Source organism: Lissotriton helveticus, chromosome 10, assembly GCF_964261635.1.
Source record: "Lissotriton helveticus chromosome 10, aLisHel1.1, whole genome shotgun sequence".
In the NCBI taxonomy this organism is placed as follows: Eukaryota; Metazoa; Chordata; class Amphibia; order Caudata; family Salamandridae; genus Lissotriton; species Lissotriton helveticus.
Window position 1 is genome coordinate 558,586,812 of NC_136071.1, and position 22,841 is coordinate 558,609,652.

The 22,841-nt window shown below is 45.5% G+C and overlaps 1 protein-coding gene across 1 annotated transcript in view; it reads right to left on the reverse strand.

Annotated features, from left to right (window-relative positions):
* Positions 1 to 22,841, reverse strand: part of ATF7IP2 (activating transcription factor 7 interacting protein 2) — a 334,949-nt gene that overhangs the window by 26,074 nt on the left and 286,034 nt on the right. The window contains exon 10 of the mRNA XM_078663103.1: positions 11,592 to 12,199. Within this exon, the coding sequence (XP_078519229.1) occupies positions 11,592 to 12,199 (608 nt within the window). The remainder of the gene's footprint in view (positions 1 to 11,591; positions 12,200 to 22,841) is intronic.

A 22,841-nucleotide genomic window follows, 5' to 3' on the forward strand; every position in this document is an offset into this window, starting at 1 on the left:
GAAAACACTCGACTTGCTAGCTGCAATGCTACATCCGCTATGCTTTGCCTCTAGACACGTTGATCCCTCGCAGACTGTGCTGACTCTGTCCCTCCTGATTCTGAAACTAACCAACGCAGTCACCACGCAGTCTCTTCTCTCTGTCTTATGATGTCTGCCCTGCCACCATTTACTTCGGACCCTCACACCTCCTCATCCTCACACCATCACCCACCCTCACTCACTCATCGTCACTCACCCTCACTCACCCTCACACCCTCACTCACCCTCACACCCTCCCTCACCCTCACACACCCTCACCCTCACTCACCTTCACACACCACATCACTCGGGAACACCACCACATAACTCGGGGACACCACCACATCACTCAGGGGCACCACCACATCACTCAGGGGCACCACCACATCACTCAGGGGCACCACCACATCACTCGGGGGCACCACCACATCACTCGGGGACACCACCACATCACTCTGGGACACCACCACATCACTCGGGGACACCACCACATCACTCGGGGACACCACCACATCACTCGGGGACACCACCACATCACTCGGGGACACCACCACATCACTCAGGAACATCACCACATCACTCAGGAACACCACCACATCACTCAGGAACACCACCACATCACCCAGGAGTACCACCACATCGCTCAGGAGCACCACCCCATCGCTCAGAAACACCACCCCATCGCGCTGGGACACCACCACATCACTCTGGGACACCACCACATCACTCTGGGACACCACCACATCACTCTGGGACACCACCACATCACTCAGGGGCACCACCACATCACTCGGGGACACCACCACATCACTCGGGGACACCACCACATCACTCAGGAACACCACCACATCACTCAGGAACACCACCATATCACCCAGGAGTACCACCACATCGCTCAGGAGCACCACCCCATCACTCAGGGGCACCACCACATCACTCAGGGGCACCACCACATCACTCAGGGGCACCACCACATCACTCGGGGACACCACCACATCACTCGGGGACACCACCACATCACTCGGGGACACCACCACATCACTCAGGAACATCACCACATCACTCAGGAACACCACCACATCACTCAGGAACACCACCACATCACTCAGGAACACCACCACATCACCCAGGAGTACCACCACATCGCTCAGGAGCACCACCCCATCGCTCAGAAACACCACCACATCGCGCTGGGACACCACCACATCACTCTGGGACACCACCACATCACTCTGGGACACCACCACATCACTCTGGGACACCACCACATCACTCTGGGACACCACCACAACATCACTCTGGGACACCACCACAACATCACTCTGGGACACCACCACATCACTCTGGGACACCACCACATCACTCTGGGACACCACCGCATCACTCAGGAACACCACCGCATCACTCAGGAACACCACCGCATCACTCAGGAACACCACCGCATCACTCAGGAACACCACCGCATCACTTGGGGTCACCACCGCATCACTCGGCGACACCACCGCATCACTCGGCGACACCACCGCATCACTCGGCGACACCACCGCATCACTCGGCGACACCACCGCATCACTCGGCGACACCACCGCATCACTCGGCGACACCACCGCATCACTCGGCGACACCACCGCATCACTCGGCGACACCACCGCATCACTCGGCGACACCACCGCATCACTCGGGGACACGACTACATCACTCGGGAGCACCACCACATCACTCGGGAGCACCACCACATCACTCGGGAGCACCACCACATCACTCGGGAGCACCACCACATCACTCAGGAGCACCACCACATCACTCAGGAGCACCACCACATCACTCAGGAGCACCACCACATCACTCAGGAGCACCACCACATCACTCAGGAGCACCACCACATCACTCAGGGACACGACTACATCACTCAGGAACACCACCACATCACTCTGGGACACCACCACATCACTCGGGGACACCATCACATCACTCTAATAGACCACCACATCACTCAGCCCAACCACATCATCACTTAGCACCACAACAGCACTGTCCTTTGCTTGCTACCAACAAGCATTGCCATAGCCAATAGGACTTGCATTAGGAAAGTGTAAGCTATTGGCTTTGTGAATAAAAATGCTATTAATTTATATATTTTCAAAGCCAACACATATTAAAACATTTTGTTATTTACAATACCAATAGCTCACACTTTCCTACGGCGAGACCTATTGCATTGCAAATGCTTGTTTTTGTCACCCCTAGTGAGACGGACATGCCCAGACGCGGGTGCCGTGCTCTCCATGCCACTGGAGTCAAGCTAGCATGGCTGATGAGGGCTGTCCACAAAAAAGGAAGGTGCACTCCAAGCAGATTCGATATAGTCAATTTGAAAATTCTTCTTTTATTCGTCTTTTCATAAAAGAGGCACAGCCAACGCGTTTCGTTCCCCTAGTGCCATGGGAACTTCATCAGGGCTAACTCAAAATGCACACAGGTATAGGTTACTTGTACCGAGAATGCGAATATCTTCAAAAAGACGTTACCAAAGTCCGGTTTCTCCAAACATTTATATTCTGCAGTATGGGGGGTGCGTCTTTCCCAATGTAGGGACCGCGTCCAATAGATCAATAGCTCACCCGTAATTACCACGGATCAATTTCACCAATATCTGTAATCGCACCCCATATCCCGAAATCCGGCATCTTCCTAAGTCTTACGACGGCGTCCACTATATCAATGGGTCATCTAAGGGTCCGTTTTACCAGTATCTATAATCTGGCGGTCGCACCCCGTATTCCGAAGTCGGGCTGATGAGGGGTGATAACCTGAAACCAGTCCTAGGATCATTGTTTCCAGTCCAGGGAGGTCCTGGCCTGGCAGTTCAGACTGGACTATTCCCCTAGGAAACAGGGTCAAGACTGATTTGCATATGGCTGGGCCGAAACTGGAACGTCATGGGGAGCAAAAAGACGATCGATTTAGGCCCAGACCTCTGTACTGGGGTGAATGCATGACATTGTTCAGCGTTCTTTCTATCAATAGTCTCTTTTTTTGTTTGTTTTTTGGATAAGTGGATAGTGAGCATACAGTCTGACAGCTAAAAGGTGTATAATATGAAGAGCTTACCTAACCAGATTTTTTAAGCTAATATCATCAATGCCATAAGGTACGTTATTTAGGGGAGTTGCAAAATATGGGCTGATTGGTGCAACATGGCCCCAGGTGCAACACAAAGAAATGCTGTTACCAGTCTTGGAGCTAACATGGTAATTAAAACTAGCTGTGGTCTGGATTTGCTATTTAACCACCAGAGAGCAAAGTGAAGAGCACATCACTAGGAAGCCAGAGAGAACTTTTGCTATAAGAGAACACAATGCGAAATTCCAGGCATAATTGAATAAGGAGAATAGGTGCACTGCGATAATACACACACACTACAAGGCTAGAATGTGATGTTTATGAGCAGGAATAGAAATGAGAATTTATAATCTTAGATCAAAGCTCTGCATCCATCAGAAAAGCAGCCTGTAAACAAGTGGGATAAGTGATCTTTGTTCATTACAGATGTGCATTAAATGTTTACACACCCCAATAGAACCAAATTCTTTTGATATTTTAATACACAGAACGGTCACACAAAATGGCAACACAGGACCGAAATGACTGGCTCCGGCATACTACATACAGTGTCATAGAAAATATTGACACATTGTAAAATATTTATTTACATTGGCCACGGATTAGATAGATGTTTTTAATATAAGCTTCAGCAATAGAGGATGCCATTTCTGATGAAAGTATCTATAATTAGCTCCCTACCTGCGGAGACTGAAACATGCTCTAGCGTCATGATTACCAAGACGACCCAGATTCACACAGGATTTTCCTGGCCTTGAGTAGACCCCCCTCTCCCACCCACAAGAAACTTGTGGATTTGTAATAGGGTCCAAAGACCCTCTCCGCGGAAGCTTGAGTAGTATTTTGCTAAATATTCAGAGTGCCCAACTGGTAAGAGGGTGAATTCTGCATCAGATTCTCTGGCAAAATTGTAAATGACATACAATACATGAAGGGTGGAATAACGCTGGCATGTGACAATACAAATGCCTTAACTACACCATGATTGTGATAAACTTTGGTGGTGAGAAATGGATTTAAATTATTTGAGTTATGACAAATGAATGTATTGTTTGAACTGAAAGTTTAAAGATTGTGAAGTTTAACTGTGTCTAATATATTGAACTAAAATTAAAAAGTTGAAAGTAAAAAAACGTATAGTTTCTTACCGGTCGGTGTAGTTTTGCAGCTTTTAGACTTTCTGGATTCACTATGCTGTGCATTATTCCGCCATCTTGTGGTTGGGTCCAGAATTGTAGTCTTTTCTCTCTTTTTTTTTGGGTGGCCCAGGTGGGCGTTGACATACCACCATTTGGTGTCCTTAGTGACGTCGACGTGCTTCCTCTGGAAGCTCCCACCTTTGGTCGCCATCTTCGGATTCTTTTTTCTTGTCTTGTGTTAGTCTTTTTCAGTTTTAATCCCTTTCCTCCTGTCTCATCTTTTTGGCGGAGGACGGTGGGTTCGCTAGTGAATCCAGAAAGTCTTCAAGCTGCAAAACTACACTGACAGGTAAGAAACTATACGTTTTGCAGCGTGAATCTTTCTGGATTCACTATGCTGTGCATAGACTTTGTAGCGGTTTGTCCTTATTGCGGTGGCTGGGTGGAAGATGAGCAATGGTTACTGAATATGTGTTGTAAGTCCTTCCGTCCCACTTGCGCTTCTTTCTTCATTTGGATATCTACACAGTAGTGCTTAGTAAACGTGTGCACTGAAGACCATGTTGCAGCTTGGCAAATGTCTTGTATTGGTGTGTTAGCTAGAAACGCAATTGTTGCTCCCTTCTTCCTTGTTGAGTGAGCATGAGCTGCTCCTTGTAACAGTTTACCTGCTTGCTTGTGGCATAGTTGTATGGTTTGAGCAATCCATCGTGCAATGGTATTTGTGGTAACTGGTTGTCCCCAAAAACTGCTGGCGAGGGAAACAAAGAGTTGTTTTGTCTTTCTGCACTCCTTTGTCCTTTCTATATAGTACATCAGAGCCTTCCTGGGGTCCAGTGTGTGCAGCGCGCTTTCTGTGCTTGTGGTTGGTTTTTTGAAAAAACTAGGTATTTGGATTGTTTGGTTGATGTGGAACCGAGACACCACCTTTGGCATGAAGGGTGGGTCTGTTCTCATTACAATCCTATCACTGTGTATCTGCAGGTAGGGCTCTTGAAGTGTTAGCACTTGCAACTCACTTACTCTTCGTAGTGATGTGATAGCCACTAAGAAGGCCGTCTTAAGCGTGAGCATGTGCAGTGTAGCCTTGTGAATTGGCTCAAATGGTGCCTTCCTCGACTGAGTTAGCCTACGTTCAGGTTCCATGCTGGTGCTAGCATTCTGTTTGGAGGTGCGTTTCTTTTTGCTCCTTCTAGAAATCTTTTTACTACTTGGGAGGTGAAGAAACTTCCCCTGTTTCTCCTCTTGTGTAAGCCACTATCGCCGCTAAGTGCACCCTTAGGGATGTGTAGCTTAGTTTACTTTGTAGTAGATGTGTTAAGTATTTTAATATTGTTGATTCCTTTGCAGTTTCTCCCTAATGCACCATTCGGAGAATCTTTTCCACTTTGCTATGTAGTATTTCCTTTTGGTAGATCTTCTTGCCTCCCTGAGCACGGCCATTGTGCTCGCCGGTAGTTTGAGGTGTGCAAACTCTAGGTCTTAATGAGCCATGCCGCTAGGCTGAGGCTCTCTGGCTCTGGGTGTTGCACCCTTCCGTTCTGCATTGTTAACAGGTCCCTTCTTTTGGAGAATCTGTGTGCTGGTGCCTGTGCCATTTCTACTATTTGTGAGAACCATGATTGTCTGGCCCACTGAGGTGCTATTAGTATCAGCGACATGTTGCTGATCCTGCATTTGCTGAGCACCCTGAGTATCAGTGGTATCGGAGGAAAAGCGTATGCAAATGTCTTTGACCAGCTTATCCATAGGACATTCCCTTGTGACCGATGGTCTGGTTGTCTGGATGCGAAGTGTTGGCATTTTGGTGTGTTGCAAATAGGTCTATTTGCGGTGTACCCCACTTCCGGAATACCGTCTCTATTTCCTGTTGGTTGATCTCCCATTCGTGGGATGCTGAGACTGTCTGCTTCCACATTGTCCTTCGCTGGGAGATGTATTGCTAGTAGGTCTATTTCTAGTGGAATGGCCCATGTCCATATTTCCTGTGCTAGCCCTGATAGTGCTACTGATTGTGTTCCTCCTTGTTGGTTGATGTAGAACATGGTTGTAGTGTTGTCTGTTTGGATCAACACCCTTTTTCCGAACAGCTCCTTTAGAAAGTCTTTTAAGGCTAGGAACACAGTTTTTAGTTCTAGCTGGTTGATGAAACTTAGAAAAGCGGGTCAGAAGAGGACTCTAAGAAGCTCTAACACCCTACTTCTTATCCCACTCAAAGCACGAAAACAAAAAACCACGGCCAGGTCCTTTGCCGGAAATGCTCCCAAAAATATGGAACTCTATCCCCCCACATCAGAACTATTCCTTATTCCCGAAATTCAAAAGCCAGCTCAAAATCCTTTTTCTCGACCGCTCCCTATCGAACAGATAGGAACCGCTTGGAGTGTTCAAAACGCCTTTGCTCTCCTCTACGATGCGGTTGGCCACCTCTCCTTTGACTCGTATTCTGAACGTCTCGCTGACTGTATTATATTTGCTTTCTTTTGCACTGCTCTCTACTTGTTGTAAAGCGCTCCGATAACTTCCGGTCAGGCTAGCACTATATAAAACTTCTTAAATAAAAATAAAATGTGTCTGACCGTATCTTGCTGCGACCATAGTCCCCTCACCTTCAGTTTGTTCATGTGCGCGCCCCAACCCAGCTGGGAGGTGTCCGTTGTGATGGTCACTGTTGGAGTTGGTTGTGTGAATGGTTTCCCCTGTGATATGTTTTCCTTGTTCCACCACGCTATTTCCTGATGCACTGCGTGTTTATTTGATTTATTTATTAAAAAAAGTTTTATATTGTGAGAAACCCTAGATCTTCCCAACTCCCTGTTGCCTGTGACCATCGCTGCTGTATCTATTTCTGGAATGGTCTCTTGTGGAGTCGAATATTTGGGACCAGGTGAATGCAGGACCACATCATCCCCTATCAGCTTGCTCACCGTTCTCACTGTCAGAACTTGCCCCTTGCGGTACAGACGTGTTTCCTTCATTATCACCAATGTTCTCTTCCTGCTGGGGAACACTTTGGCCTGTATGGTGTCGATCTCCGCCGGTAAGAATATCTTGATCTGCTCCGGTTCTGTTGACAATGTTTTCCAATGAATTGAGAAACCCAGTTAGATCAGTGTTTGTATGACTTGCTGGATGTGCTGTTTGCAGTGGCTGTACAAACTTGCCTTTATGAGCCAGTTGTCAAGATAGGGGTATACGTGTATTCCTTGCCTTCGTAGGTGTGCTGCGACAGCTCCTAGGCATTTTGTAAACACCCTTGGTGCGGATTTGAACCCAAATGCCAGTACTGTGAACTGGTAGTGAGTTTGGTTGATCACAAACCTTAGTAGACGTTTGTGCTTATGGTTTTTGGGGATGTGTAAGTACGCGTCCTTTAAAATCTAGTTGCCATGTATTCCCCTTGTTGTATTTGTGGTATTACCTCTTGTAGGGCAGTCATTTTGAATCTTTGAGTCCTTATGAATTTGTTCTAGAACCTTAGATCTAGAATAGGTCGTAGTATTTCATCCACCTTTAGCACGAGGAAGTAAGAGTAGTAAACCCCCTTGTTTCTTTGGTTGCGCTGCACTATTTCTATCACCTCCTTGCTGAGCAGTTCCTGCGACCCTAGTCGCTAGAGCGTAAGTTCTTTAGCTAAGTGTGCCTTGTTTCTTGGTTTTCTGTTTGGAGGTTGTTTTTCTAGCTCTATACAGTATCCATATTGTATGATGTTTAGTATCCCTTTGTCTGTTGTGACCTTCCTCCACTCCTGGATGAAGATGAGGTGTGTTAGGGTGCGCGTTTGCTTTATTTTGAAGTCTCTTGGGGGTAGGCTGGTGGCCTCCTCTCAGTGTCTGGCCCAGTCCGTTTGAGCGCCCTCGAAAGGACTGGCCCCGGGGCTGGTACTGCCAGTTCTGCTGCTGTTGGTGGCCCTGGTTGTTCCCTTGGTAGCTTTGCTGAAATGTTTGGTGCGATGTAGTAGGCACATTGCCACCCCTACCACCTGTTTTTCTAGCGGGTGTACCCCTTCCTTCCCTCTGAAGTGCAGTGCTCCCATGAACCTTGCTGTCTCGTTGTCCTTTTTGAGCTGGGTTAACTTGTCGTCAACTGGTGTGCCAAAAAATTGTTCAGCATTAAAAGGTGTGTTCAGGATGTTGTTCTACACCTCTGGCTTGAAGCCTGAGATTCTAAGCCATGTGTGTCTTCTCTCGGTCACTCTGATCATCATTGTCTGCTCGACGTGTCCGCAGCATCCAAGGCCGATTTTAAACATGTATTTGCCATGTTCTTGCCTTCTTCTACCAGGTGAGCAGCCCTTTGTTGGTACTGGTCTGGTAGATGCTTCAGGAGTTGCCCACTTCCTCCCAGTGCTGGTATGCGTGCCTGTTGATCAGGGCGTTGGAGTTTGCGATGCGCCATTGAATTGCTGCACTCCGTTCCACCTTCCTCCCTACGAGGTCCATCCTTCTACTCTCCTTGTCTGGAGGTAGTCCGGCATTTGTGGGTACATTGGCCCTTTTTCATAGCCGCTGCTATGATAATGGAATCGGCTGGCCCTGACCCCTGGATGTAAGCAGGGTCCTTTGAGGAATGCTTATACCTTTTTACTGCTTTGCATACTGCTGGTTCTTTAAAGGCATCCCTACTCTGGTTCAGCACACTTGGGAGCATGGGCAGGAACTGGCTCCTAGTTTGTTGAGGCAGCAGAGTTTCCAGGAGGAAACATGCCTTGGGCTTCTCTTCCTCCAGTTTCACCCCATATGTCTGTGCAGACCAAATTGTAGATTCCTATGTCATCTGGCGGTTAAGGCCTCAAAGGGTAGGTGTATACTCCTTCTGGCAATTCGGCGAAGAGGTAATGCCACTCCAAGTCTTGTGCCTGCGAAGTCGAGTCCCTGTAGGTCTACTGATCCTAGTCGTCTTTGCTCTCGAAATAATATACTTCCTCCTCCTGTTCCTCCACTGGTTCAGGGGTTTTCGGTAGTTCGTCATCCTTGTCGTCTCTTTCGACTTCGAGCGCGGACTTCGGCGGGATGGTGTACTGGCTCATCCTTTCGTGGAAGTTCTTTTTTCGCAGAAGGATGCTCGCCAGTTTTGCCTCGACCCTCCTCTTCCTTCCCTTCCATCTCTGCGGCCTGTTCGGCGTCAAGAGATTGTGCGCTTCGCTTCGAGGTACTCGGCGTCGAAGTAGTTGTTGGCCCTTCTTTCCTCAGCGCAAGGGCATCCTTCGACGACCTTGATTTTTCGAGGGCTTTCGCTGTCTGGGAGTCCTTTTCGAAGGATCCATTGGGATGCTTGTCCTTGGGTGCTGTTGCCTTCGCTGTGAGTTTCGGTGGCAATGTTCCCTTCGAGGACTTTGCTTCACTCCTAAGAATGTCGCGTGAGGACTTGGCTTAGAGTGTCTGGGGGTCGACGACTCTTACCTCCAACGTCTTCTTTGGAACTTCGACGACTGTGCAGTCCTCTGGTCCCCCTGCAATGTTTTCCTCCTCTCCACTGGAGAGGCGCAAGTCTCGGAGCGATGGAGGTGGCCCCTGCAAGGTGTGGTTCGCCCTTCTCTGCCTCTCTCTTACTCTGAGGGTCTTGGGTGTGAATGCCGGGCACGCGTTGCAGTCCTCGCTGTTGTGGTTGAGCGGCAGGCAGAGGTTGCAGAATGGATGCTGGTCCTTCTGGGTGTATTTATGACAATTGGTGCAAAACTTGAAAGGTGTTTTGCCCATTCTGTCGCTCATGGAGCCCGCTACGAGCGCATTCTCCCTTGAAGTTAGAGATTTCGGTAGAAAACCTTCTCCCTCGTCGTCCTGGTTACCTGATCTGTAGTCGGTGGTCTTGAAAAGTTTGAATTTCGTCGATTTTCTTCTCTTTCCATCGATTCTTTCTCCAAAAACTCTGGAGCTCTTTGGTAGCGATCCAGAACCAACCGCAGAAAAATAATCTGAAGATGGCTACTAAAGGTGGGAGCTTCCGGAGGAAGCATGTAGACGTCACGAAGGACACCAAATGGTGGTATGTCGACGTCCACCTGGGCCACAAAAAAAACCTTCAATTCTGGACCCAACCACTAGATAGCGGAATAATGCACAGCATAGTGAATCCAGAAAGATTCACGCTGCAAAACTGAATTGTAGTAACCCAACATGAGAAAAATGTCCAAGCACAAGTAAACTGAGGAATGATCACCACTTACTTTTCCCATCCTAGGACAATCGTAGCCACTATATAATATGACTTAGAGAATGAATCATATCTACTAGGGCAGAGCGTGGAGCAATGTACTTCTTGCCCAGTAATGTTGTCAATGGAGGAATTTAAGACTAGGTGTAAAAGGTAAGCATCCCCCATTTGCAACAGTATCCAGAGTCAGCATTGTAGTAGAAGATCACCACTAATCTGGTTTGGCAAACAAAAGTCCCTGTACTATACATTTTAAAAGATTTTACTTATCTCTGTTGTATCTATCATTAAAAGACAGAAATAAATCAGCTAGTATATTCTTGTTTAGGAGAGTGTTTAGCCTGGAGAAGCAACATATTCCTCCTACAGGAACCCCCTTTTCCATCCTGTAAAACTTTTCTTAATCTTCCATGGGCAGCTCCTCTTCTACCACATAACACCTTCCCCCTACAATCAATATATCAGTTTCTCAAGGTGGAGTTCAAGCCTCTAGCTCCAAATTTTGTAAAAAGTGATTAATCTTTTAAGCACTTTTTAGCCTTCTCTTCTGAGCCCCTTCATGGAAAACTAGAGCACAGAGATTCCTCTTTTGGGAGAATATTAATTTTTGAAAGAACATAGTGACTTTCATTTAGGTTTTTTTACTCCCATTGTGTCTCATTGGTCTTTATAAATCACCAGAAGGGTTAGTACCCACGACCTCCCCCATTTTTAGAAAAAAACATCTGATGCACGTCGTTTTCGAGGGTCTAGACAGCCTAACAGACCTCACCTATGTAAAGACAGTACAAAATACTTTAAACCAGACTGAGGTGAAGATTTGAGGAAAAAGATCACCTCATGCTTGTAAACTTCCAGGCTTATGGTGGAAAAAATAATTGCAAAGTTTCACATTGAAATAACAAGATACACGCAAAATCAAATAAAATCTCAAAGTATCAGTGCTGCTCATTTAAATGTGGATTAGTAAAAAGTCAGTTGCCTTTGGGTTGAATTATTATTCCATCCATGAGCAATCAAATACAGTTTCTACAGTGCAATAAAATAAAAATGCTAACATATTCTCCAATACCAAGCAACATAATGCTCTACATGTATTCATGTCTATGAACCTTAACTATTTTAATTGAAAAAGAGATCTAAAAAGTACAGTACCTGATTTGACTTTTTTGTCGTTTCCTTATCTTGAGATGTTAAGCTGGTTGGAAATGATCTAGGTTTGTTGCCTAACACAGATCCTACATGTGACATATACTGTGGCCTCAGAGTGTCAGTCAACACTGTGTTCAGGGGTTTTGCAATGCTTTCAACACTTGTCCTTTTCTCAATGGTTAAGTTTTGTAATGTCTTCTCAACATTCTTCGAATAAGTTGCTAAAGGCCCTGTCCTGCTCTTCTGCACTCCTTTCACTTCAAGGTTTGACTGTTCTATTTTCCCATAATTTGATTTATCAAATGTTGGTTGCGCAGCATTTTCAGAAACTCCAAAATATTTCTGGCTCAATTCTTTGGTAGCCTCGTCATTAGGGTTCATTTTGGTGCTTAATGAAACTCTACTAACTTCTGGAGAGTTTAAATGTTCCAAATTAGACCTTTGTGGTGACTTGATAGATTGGATATATTTTTGCATTCCTAGGAAGGCATTCATTTTTTGATCATTCACATTTGTTAGGCTCCACAAACTTTTCGTCCCAGTGGCTTCAATTTCTTTACAATGGGGGTTTTGAATTTTCAGGGATGATTCTTCGTCTTTAATGGTCACAGCTGCAAATACAAGGCAATTGTAATTAATTACACTGAAGAAAAGAAGGTTAACGAAGATGCATGTAGTTACAGGTTCATGTCTTTTAATGTATGTGCAGGGTACCATTCCAACAATTTGAACTTCATTTTTAACAGCATGCACATCGGGTTGCAAACATTTGTAAAGCAATTCATCAAAACAATAGCACTCTCTCTAAACCCTCCACTAATAACCACCCCCAACATCTGGAATCCACAGCAATCTTATTTCAAATAATGGTTTAGCTATAACAATAACATAATTGTGCAACAGAGACAGTGAACACGGACATAGCTCCTAACACAAGTGAAAACACGCAGGGAGCAGAAATGAATGAGAGAACATAACAACCATGATTTCAAAGGCCTATTTGCCTGGATATTGTTGAATTTAATCTTTTGATCCAGTACAACACATTTTCAATTGAGGCTAGCTGAAATATTTAATTCTCAAGATTACTCTTTTTCTGTCATCAAGGGTTTAACGACCCAAGTTAATAGAATTCTTTAGATACAACACCCCTTTTTCTAAGAAGAAACCAAGGATGTGATGCCAAGGAACATACTCATGTTCTCAATGGAGACCAAAACAGATGATCTTGAGAAAACTCCAGAAACATGAGATCTGGAAGAGGAGCATAGCTTTCAAACATTACTTGGTTTGGGAATCGGAGAGATGTTCGCTTCTGCATGGTTCCCAAAATAGAACCTTAGGCATACTTGCCAACATTTTAGTAAAGGAAAGTGGGGGATTTAAATAGAAAAAATAATCAGGAGAATATATTTCTCCCATTGACTTCTACTGAAGCAGAGGACATTTCAGGCAGGAGATAGCCAAAATAAATACATTTTTGGCCTAAAAAAACAATTTAGAGTCGCTTGCCTGAATCACCTCTTTTGGCATGTATGCTAATGTCACAAAGGTATTCAGCAGTGTGACCAAACAGGAAGAAAGATTTGGTTGAAAAAGTGTGTAAAACTAGGCAGTGAAACAATCACGATATGGCCCATGTTTATTTTCTGGTTTTTTTTTCAATTCACGTTATGTGATTAATTATTATGGGTAGGTTTACTAACGGCTGAGCCACTGAGCTCTATATCACTTTGAGAAGCGACATGCCCTATACACATTTGGTCTTCCACCAGACTCCTCTCCTGTCCAATCGTACACTGGGCTTTATGAAAAGGCATACAATTCTTCCCTCTTTTTCAAATCAGGATATCAGATACATTTGATGCAGTTGTCTATTATAGAAATGTCAGCCCCTAGGATGCTGGACTAAAATACATTGTTAGCACTGCTTCAGTTTCTGAATACCCCATAGTGTGAAATACGTACCCCACTTTATTATCAATAGTCAGTTGTTCTCCACATTTAAATGGCGTCTCAAATGATTTTCTTATACCATCATATTTGTACCTGTCCTCTCCAGCCCGAGCGCCTCTCAGTTTCGCCACAAGCACCCCCTACTATTTTCTTGAGAGTGACTACAGTGATTCTACGTGCATCATCAAGGGTATGCTGTACACATAAGAAACTACTTTTCAATGTGAGTTTTTAGAATCATAGTTCATTGTTACCTACATCAGTTAATAAGTCCTTTAGTGTTTGTTTCCACCTGAACCTCATATATATTGCCCTCAAATTCTATGAGCACCAATCAATTACTGGAAACTAATTGAGCTTAAGCCACGGTTAGATCCACTAATGTATGTGTCAGTCATGCTCCTGCAAATGTGGTCTACTCTCTACTAAATTCTCCTCAGATGTTAAAAAAAATTGTGCCCTCTAACTGGGGACAAAGGCCCTTCACATATCCAGAAGGCCCAGAATCCTGCATTCTTCTTTACAGCTTAACAACCCCAGTTTTGTAAAAGGTTCTATTCACATCTAGGCATCTCAAACCAAATGTAGGTTTTTGTGAAGATTACCTACAACCTGTAAATCCTTCAAACTTAAAAAAACAAGCTGCAAAGGAGATGACTCGATGAACAAGTCGCTGCACACCATCATGTAGGAAGCTGGCATTTATATAGTGTAACAAAATGAGGTACACTGTGCAGAAAGTCCAGACGACCCTTATTGGCTTACAGGGCTTAGATTAACAATCCAAAACGCTCTCTTTGTGGTAGTGTGGGTAAGCAGTTTAGGTTTATCAGAGGCCAGTGTTAAGCATGAGTTGTACACACAGTCAATAACTGAGACGCACACTAAAGAAGAAACTCAAGACCAATTTAGAAAAATAACTTTTTAATAGAATTTTAGACACCAAATTTGTCGGAATAAGGCAAGTACTTTAGAGGTTATCAAATTTTACAGTAAAGCAGTACAAAATGACAGATGTTAGATTTGAGGCTCTAAAAAGATAATGTTATCCTATGGGAAAAGATATGCTGCATAGGGACACTTAAATACGACTTACAGGACTGTTCTTCTGGATTTAAGTTAAGTAGGGGCCAAGGTCCAAGAGAGCACCATGAGTTCAAGTTTACCGGCCCTGGGGTGTTCGGATATCGAGGTGCTTTACGCAGAGGTAGCCTTGAACGCTGTAAGAAAAAGTCTGCAAGGGGGAACTGAGGGACCAGTCTGGAAGAACCCAAAGGTGTCTCAGGACCACGGAGACAATGTTGGTTTACGTGTGCACGGGCTGGGGAGTACGGCGAGTCGATGAGTTTGAGGCTCTCAGGGTTCTTGGTGTACCTGCAGAAGACGGAAAAGAAACAAAGCAGGGCTACTCTCAGTGTGGAGCTGTACTCTCTCGGAGTTCCTCGACATGCAGGTACATTTTGGTGGCGGTGGTGTTTCGACTGAACACATGAAGCTTTGGTGCTTGCAACTGGCTTGGTACCTCAGATATTGGTGCGAGTCGGCTCCTGGCATCTCCAAACCTGGCTGGGAAACACAAATGACTTAAAGCACAAATACCTCTTGCTGGGGTGCTGCTCCCTCGGTAGGCCCAGGAGTTACAGTGGGCAGCTGCATTTGGCGCCTTCTGGCGCAGAGAACTGGCTCCCCCACTCCAAAGGAGATGCTGCGGGGTCCAGGAAGTGCTTGGCAGGCCTCCAAGGGTTTGGGGAGGCCGGTCCACTTCTGGATGACGAAAGTACAGCAGTAAGGCAGAGTTATGTGGCCAAGGTAGATGCTGGTCCGACCATCGCTGCATCCACTTCACCTTCAAGAAACCCAGCACGCACCACCACACCCAACAGATGCGTCGCCGATGCTGGAGCAAAGTCACCGAAGACCAGCTAGCCACCTCCCTCGCCCAGAGCCCACCCCCGACCCCGACACCTCAGACACTGGACCAACGACTGTGCCGACACCCTCGCCCAAGATGCCCCCCAACAGCCACACCAGAAAGAAAGCCAGCTGGTTCTCCGAAGAGCTCCAGACTTCCAAGCAAACCTGCCGAAAGCTGGAGAAGAAATGGATCAATGAACGAACACCAGAAAGCTATGCAACCCACAAGAACGCCACCCGCAGACACCACCACCTCATCAGATCCCCTAAAAGGGCCTACTTCAAAGACGGCCTAGACAACAACACACACAACAGCAAAGAGCTCTTCAACATTGTGAAGGAACTCTTCAAACCCAGCTCCAACACCAACGACATCCCACTGTCGCAAGACCTGTGCGACTCGCTGGCCACCTTCTTCCACCGCAAGATCACAGACATCCATGACAGCCTCAAGGCCGCGACCACCCCAGCAACCACCGAGACCCTGTCCCCCACGACGACCACCATCCGCACCAACCGCCTGCTCTCCTGGACCAACATCAACGCCGACGACACCATCAAGATCATGAACAACATCCACTCCGGATCCCCGTCAGACCCCTGCCCACACCACATCTTCAACAAAGCCAGCACTACCATTGCACCCCACCTCCGGAAAACCATCAATGTCTCCTTTGAGACCGCAACCTTCCCGGAGAGCTGGAAACATGCTGAGATCAACGCCTTACTCAAGAAACCCAAAGCGGACTCCAAGGACCTCAAGAACTTCCGACCCATCTCCCTGCTCCCATTCCGGGCGAAGGTCATCAATAAGAACGTCAACAAACAACTGAGCAGCTTCCTCAAGGAGAACAGCATCCTAGGCCCATTCCAGTCCGGGTTCCACAGCAACCAGAGCACCAAAACTGCCCTCATCGCTGCCACCGATGACATCAGGATCCTGCTAGAAAACAGAGAAAGCGCGACGCTCATCCTCCTGGACCTGTCAGCAGCCTTTGACACGGTCTGCCACCGCACCCTACGCATACGCCTCCACGATGCCGGGATCCAAGAGAAAGCACTGGACTAGACCACCTCCTTCCTCTCCGGCAGATATCAGAGCGTCCGCCTCCCCACTTCCGCTCCAAAGCCACCAAGATCATCTGCGGCGTACCCCAGGGTTCATCCCTCAGCCCAACTCTGTTCAACATCTACATGGCACTGCTCGCCCACGTCGCCCGACTGCACGACCTAAACATCATCTCCTACGCCGACGACACCCAGCTGATCCTCTCCCTCACCAGAGACCCCCACACCGCCAAAACCAACTTTCACAAATGAATGAAGGCTGTCGCAGAATGGATGAAGAACAACCGACTGAAACTGAACTCTGAAAAGACGGAGGTCCTCATCCTTGGATCCACCCCCTCGGCTTGGGATGACTCTTGGTGGCCGACTGCACTAGGAACAGCTCCAGCCCGACCGACCACGCACGCAACCTAGGGGTCATCCTCGACTCATCCCTCTCCATGACTAAGCAAGTCAACGTCGTCAGCTCCTTCTGCTTCAACACCCTCCGCATGCTCTGCAGGATCTACAAGTGGATCCCCACTGAAACTAGAAGGATGGTCATCCAAGGCCCTCGTCAGCAGCAGACTGGACTACGGAAACGCCCTCTAGGCAGGAGCCTCGGCCAAACTCCTGAAACTGCTCCAAAGCATCCAGAAAGCCTCCGCACGCCTGATCCTCAACATCCCCCGCCGCAGCCACATCACACCACACCTAAGAGACCTGCACTGGCTCCCTGTCAACAAGAGGATAACCTTCAAACTCCTCACCCATGCACACAAGTCGCTCCACAACACCGGACCAGCATATCTCAACAGCCGACTCCGCTTCTACACCCCACCCGCCAGCTCCGCTCCGCAGACCGAGCCCTTGCCACTGTCCCCCGCTTCCGAAGAGTGACCGTCGGCAGATCATTCTCACACCTCACCACCAAGACATAGACCACCCTCCCTATCTTCCTACGGCAGACCCAAGACCTACTTACCTTCAAAGGACTCCTCAAGACCTGGCTCTTCGTACAGTAGCAGCATCCCCTCCCCTAGCGCCTTGAGACCCTCACGGGTATGTAGTGCGTTTACAAATGCTATGATTGATTGATTGATTGATCCATAGTTCTCATACCTTCGACTCTTCTTTGTCCTTCTTTCGCTTCAAGCAGACAAATCTGAGTTCCTGGTGTCAGGGGGCCACCTAAACACTAAAGATAATGAAGGTAGTAGCCAGTGAGCTGCTTACCCTTGGGGCCTTTACACCCCCTACATGACCACTTCCTGTGGGGAGTGGGCATAACACTGTCCCAGATTTCCTAATGCACCAAAAGCGAGAAGGTGGAACCCTTCTTTCGTGGAGCACATCGGGTAGCCCACCATAGGGGTGTTACTAGCCTGTTGGTGTAACATTTGCACTTGCATAGCTATTTTCTCACCTATCCTGGTGCCAAATGAGCCTTAGGTCTGGGGTAAACGGGTGTTGCAGATCAAAGGCTGCAGAGGCTTTGAAGCCCCTGGCCTCGATATGCTAAATTACTAGACATTTTGCTGAAGGAGGTGTGACCACCTTCCTCCAGAGCAGGCAGATCGGAGATCAGAGGGTCCATAAACTTGTCTGGGGAGGCAGGCTGGTCAATGTCAGTCAGTTAGGACATTCACACTAGATAGTGGTAGGTTTTTCAGGGGGCACCTCGAAGGTGCCCTCTGGGTGCATGCTATAATAAAGTTTGTGCTGTCACAGTACAGATTTATTAAGACAAGGTGTTTGATAGCAAACATCAGAGGTTTGAGTACGCAATCATGTAGCTGGGAAACTCATTATGACTAGTGCTCAGTACATATACTTAAGATGGCTTCCCTGTTCACTTGTACCATCTAGCAATTATATTAGGCAGCACAGGGGCATATCTGCTCATGCAGATACGCCCTCAACGTGTAGTACAGTGCGCACTGCCTTAGGGCTACAACGCCCGCTGTAGGGGTGACTCACATATATCACATGCAGTGGCTTTGGAATGGCACACAGTGAGTGTGCCATGTGGTGTTTTCTCTCATGGTTTGCACCATAACACGCAGTCTGCAATGTCAGCCCAGGCCAGCAGACCCAGGACTGGGGATTGGCTATTCAACTACCAGGCAACTCTGAGCCGTCTCCTCACACTAGCCCAAGGCCCTTAAGGGCTTCCTGAGTGCACCCCAAATCATTCTCCTCCATCTTGTGAGTTTCAGCCTCCCTGTGCCCCAGATTGCAGTGAGAAGAGTCCAGGAAGTGGTAAGGAGGCAGACTAGTGCTGTCTCTTCCCCCAAAACAAAAGTTAAAAAAAAAAAACGATTTTTCCTTTCTGTGATTTCTGTCTTTGTCTGTGGTTGTTACAGTTTAAAAATTGTAGTTTTAAACTCCCTGTGATTGGATATTTTATCACCTGTTTTGCGTTTTAAACTTGTGTTTTTCCTGCCCATGATTGCTTCCATTTAACGTTTCGAATTGTGGGGTTTGCAGTCCAAACTGTCGTTTTTCCCTCTCATTGCAGATGACTTGTTTTACCTCCAAATTTCTCCTTTGCTTTGTGCTAAGACCTGTATGTTAAAACAGTGCACCCCCAGCCACCATTTTGTGTTCACAAGCCAGTGAAACCAGCCCCCCCCCCCCAGCAACAGGGATATTCTACATCAGAGGGTGCTTCTGGGAGCTGTTTAAACTGTGTTTTACTAGGGACTGTGCACTTCGTTTTTTGGCTAGTAGAGGGAGTAAAGTTTTATTCAAACAGTATTGTTAGATTTCAAAATAGTGAGGCCTTTACCTGCAGTAATCCAAAGTGTGGATTGAGCCTGTCTGTCTCCTAGGAGTTTCTGAACAGGAAAAGCAGCTTCCAACTCCCTGGCCAGCAAACCTTGTCTGAGGTCGCTGGGGCCTTATATGGTCTGATATTGTTTGGTACATGTTTACACTGATTGGTGGTTGTATCTTATGTTTCTATTGGATTAGGGTTAGTGTCCTCATTGGTTGGGTATTTGAGTGTTCTGATTGGTTTCTGGGTCTGTGATTCCATCAATGGAGGGTTGGGACTAGGGCTAGGGTTAGGATTTCTATTGGAAGTAGGGACTAGGGTTTCCTGTGTTATTGGTTGTTGGGACAAGGGTGGGACTAGGGCTAGGGTTAGACTTTTAATTGGAAGTAGCGATTAGGGTTTCTGATGTGATTGGTTGCTGGACTGGTTGTGGGACTAAGAGTAGGGTTAGGCTTTCTATCGGAAGTAGAGACAAGGGTTACCTGTGCCATTACAAGGTGTATGTTAATCAGTCTTTTTACTGTGGCCCACGTTTCATGCAGTTTTATTTCTCACTTTAATTTCAGACAAGCATATACATTTTTTTTGTATAGATGCTTAAACTGAATGGAGACTATGTTAGATGTCTACATAAGACTCATTGTCTATGTTAGAAGGCTTAAGAATATGTCATTATCAGCAGTAGACAATTATTTTTTATAGTAAGCAGAATGTACTTTGTTTTAGCAACAATATAATGAATGAAGAATGTTCAATATTTACATTGTGATCAACTTATATTGATTGAGCAGGCCCATGGGACCGAAATACTGTTTGCCCTTGTTATATTCAAATTTATATGTGGTACTGAAATATATAATTTTATCTCTTCCTTTACTTCAAACTCCCCCCACCTTGTTTTAGTTTTATCCTTTATCACAAATTTACTGTGGTGGAGGTCTTTCTGCTTCCTGTAACTCTTTTACTCTTATAATCCTTTACGGTACTAGGATTCTTTCTTAAGATAGAAATCTTGAACAAAATATGTCATGAGTAAGAGTTGGGATAACGCTTGGCTTAACGTGAGTGCATTAGCCCTTGATGAATGATGTCGTGGGTTCGAGACTTGCCGGGGCACATACATTAGTTCTTTTGATTTCATTTTTGATATAAACAAATGAAAACATTTTGTTCAGTAAAAATCTTCGATTACTGTTCGGGAATTTTAGTTCTCTGCGGGTAATAAGCTATTTAATATTGGTTTTATAATCTAGCACTATTAGATGGGAATTCCTTGAAACTTTGTGGAACGCAGAGAGTAATCGCCGCTATCATGAATACTGATAAGTGAAGACGGACTTAGGTTCCTATACGGAATCGTATGTCCAACTGATAAATATTACTATTAAATTAATATAATGAACGTAGTATCCCATGGGGTAACAATTTCCTACCTCTAACGTTTATCGAAGGGATTAATAATAGCGGTAGTACGTATTATTTAGTATTGATTACATTTCAAATATGGCGCCCGCGTTGCCAAGCTTTAAATACAATGTCCAAAATGGCGCTCGGGTAGTACGCGAAAAATTTCCAGGAGTGACGGACACGTCGGAAATGGTGAGCGGAGTAGAAATTCGTTTTGACTTTAGATGCTGGGACTTTAATTTGGAATTTCTCACTGATTTAGCGTTTATTTACCGCAGGTCACGTACTCGTGAATCACAACCTACGGGATATTTCAGGTGAGATATGGTGTTTTGTAAGAGCATCAATGACTTTGGCTATGTACCGAGAACTTGAAGCATGGGGTGTATATATATCTTTTGTTTACCGTACAGGATTGATGTGGATATTTTATAGTTGCCAACGAGCATGGCAATACTTTGTTAATATCTGAATTATGGACGTAATAATACAGGTGAGCAGTATTATGTGAAGGACACATGATTAAACCTATCCGACCAGGTTTAAATACATAATCTTATCAGGAGATTGATGCTTATTCGAACTTGAGGGAGAGGGCCATTTATATCAATACACGGTTTGGTAATCATGTTGGATTGCGAGAATTTTTGGTAGGACCATGGGGTTTAATTAGAATTTATCGTTGTATTAAGGCATTATTCAAAGGATCAGAAGGTTGTGAGCTCTTGTGGAGGAATGCTTGATTTCAGTTACCTTATTAACCAATAGAAGGAAGATACATGATTATTTTGGAATTTTGGTTCTTTTACAGTGGACAGTGTGAATAGGATTTCGAGAAGTTTAATACCACAAACTTTAGAATTATAGCCTACAAGGTGAATTATTTTTACTTAGTACTTCTAATATCTTGGTGGTGTTGGAGAGACAAGGGCAGTTGCCTGTTTGAACCTGTTTGAGACTGACCAGGGCCAGAAATGCTGCCCAATATACATACCTCCATTATGCATCTATATACTTTCAATGTACTTATGGATCTTTATATTTATCACGTTCTTCTAATTTAGCATTTCGAATGCACTTCCTTCTTTCTCAGACTATACTTCGCTCAATATACCTTCTACACCCACTCTCTCATTTAACCCCAAACCACTACTATGAACCCCAAAATAACCCTTTTCTACTCTACTCCTCCTTGCATCATCTTACTCCTCTTTTAAAATACTGATCCCCCAAAACAAACCTTTCTAAACTCTTCCCTCTTCTCTACCCCTCCCCAACCCTTTTCAATCCAAATAACTGACTAACATATCCACCACTAAAATTACTTTCATGTTTCACCATACTAATTCAACACTAATCCTGATGGGTTCCAGAGTAGCGTGCTACTTGCGCTTCAAAACCCCATCAGGGGTAGCAAGCGCTATATAAATACAAACCTCTTTCCCTTCACTATCTCGCCACCTACCTTTCTCTACCCAAATAACTGAATAACATATCCACTACTCAAATTACTTCATATTTTACTATACTAATTTTCAACACTAATTCTTTATGAGTTCCGGAGTGCCGTGCTACTCGCCAGAAAAGCACTTCAACATCCATCAGGGGTAACAAGTGCTATATGAATGAAAACCTTTCTTCCCCTTTTATCCCTCCGCTATCCTTCTCACTCCAAATAACTGCCTAATATCCACCACTGAAATTACTGTCATATTTCACCATATTAATTCACCACTAATCCTTTATGGGCTTTCTGAATAGTATGTTTCAACACCCCATTAGGGGTAACAAGTGCTATATCCATACAAACCTTTTTTCCTCCTCTATCCTTCTGCTATCATTCCAAATCCAAATACCTGACTAACCTATCCACCACTTAAAATGTATTTGCATGTCACTATACTAATTCAACACTAATCCTCTATGGGTTCCGGAGTAGCGTGCTACCCGCCGAAAAAGCGCTTCGACGCCTCGTCAGGGGTAGTAAGCGCTATATAAAAGCGATTTCAATACAATACAATATATCTGTTAGAAACATTATTAGTGATAGATTCCTTACCTTAGAATTACCCGAAGGCGTCAGACTGGATCCGGAAAGTTTTTTCATCAGCAGTACTCCTGCACGTCGGTAAGCGTCATCGTGCGGCTCC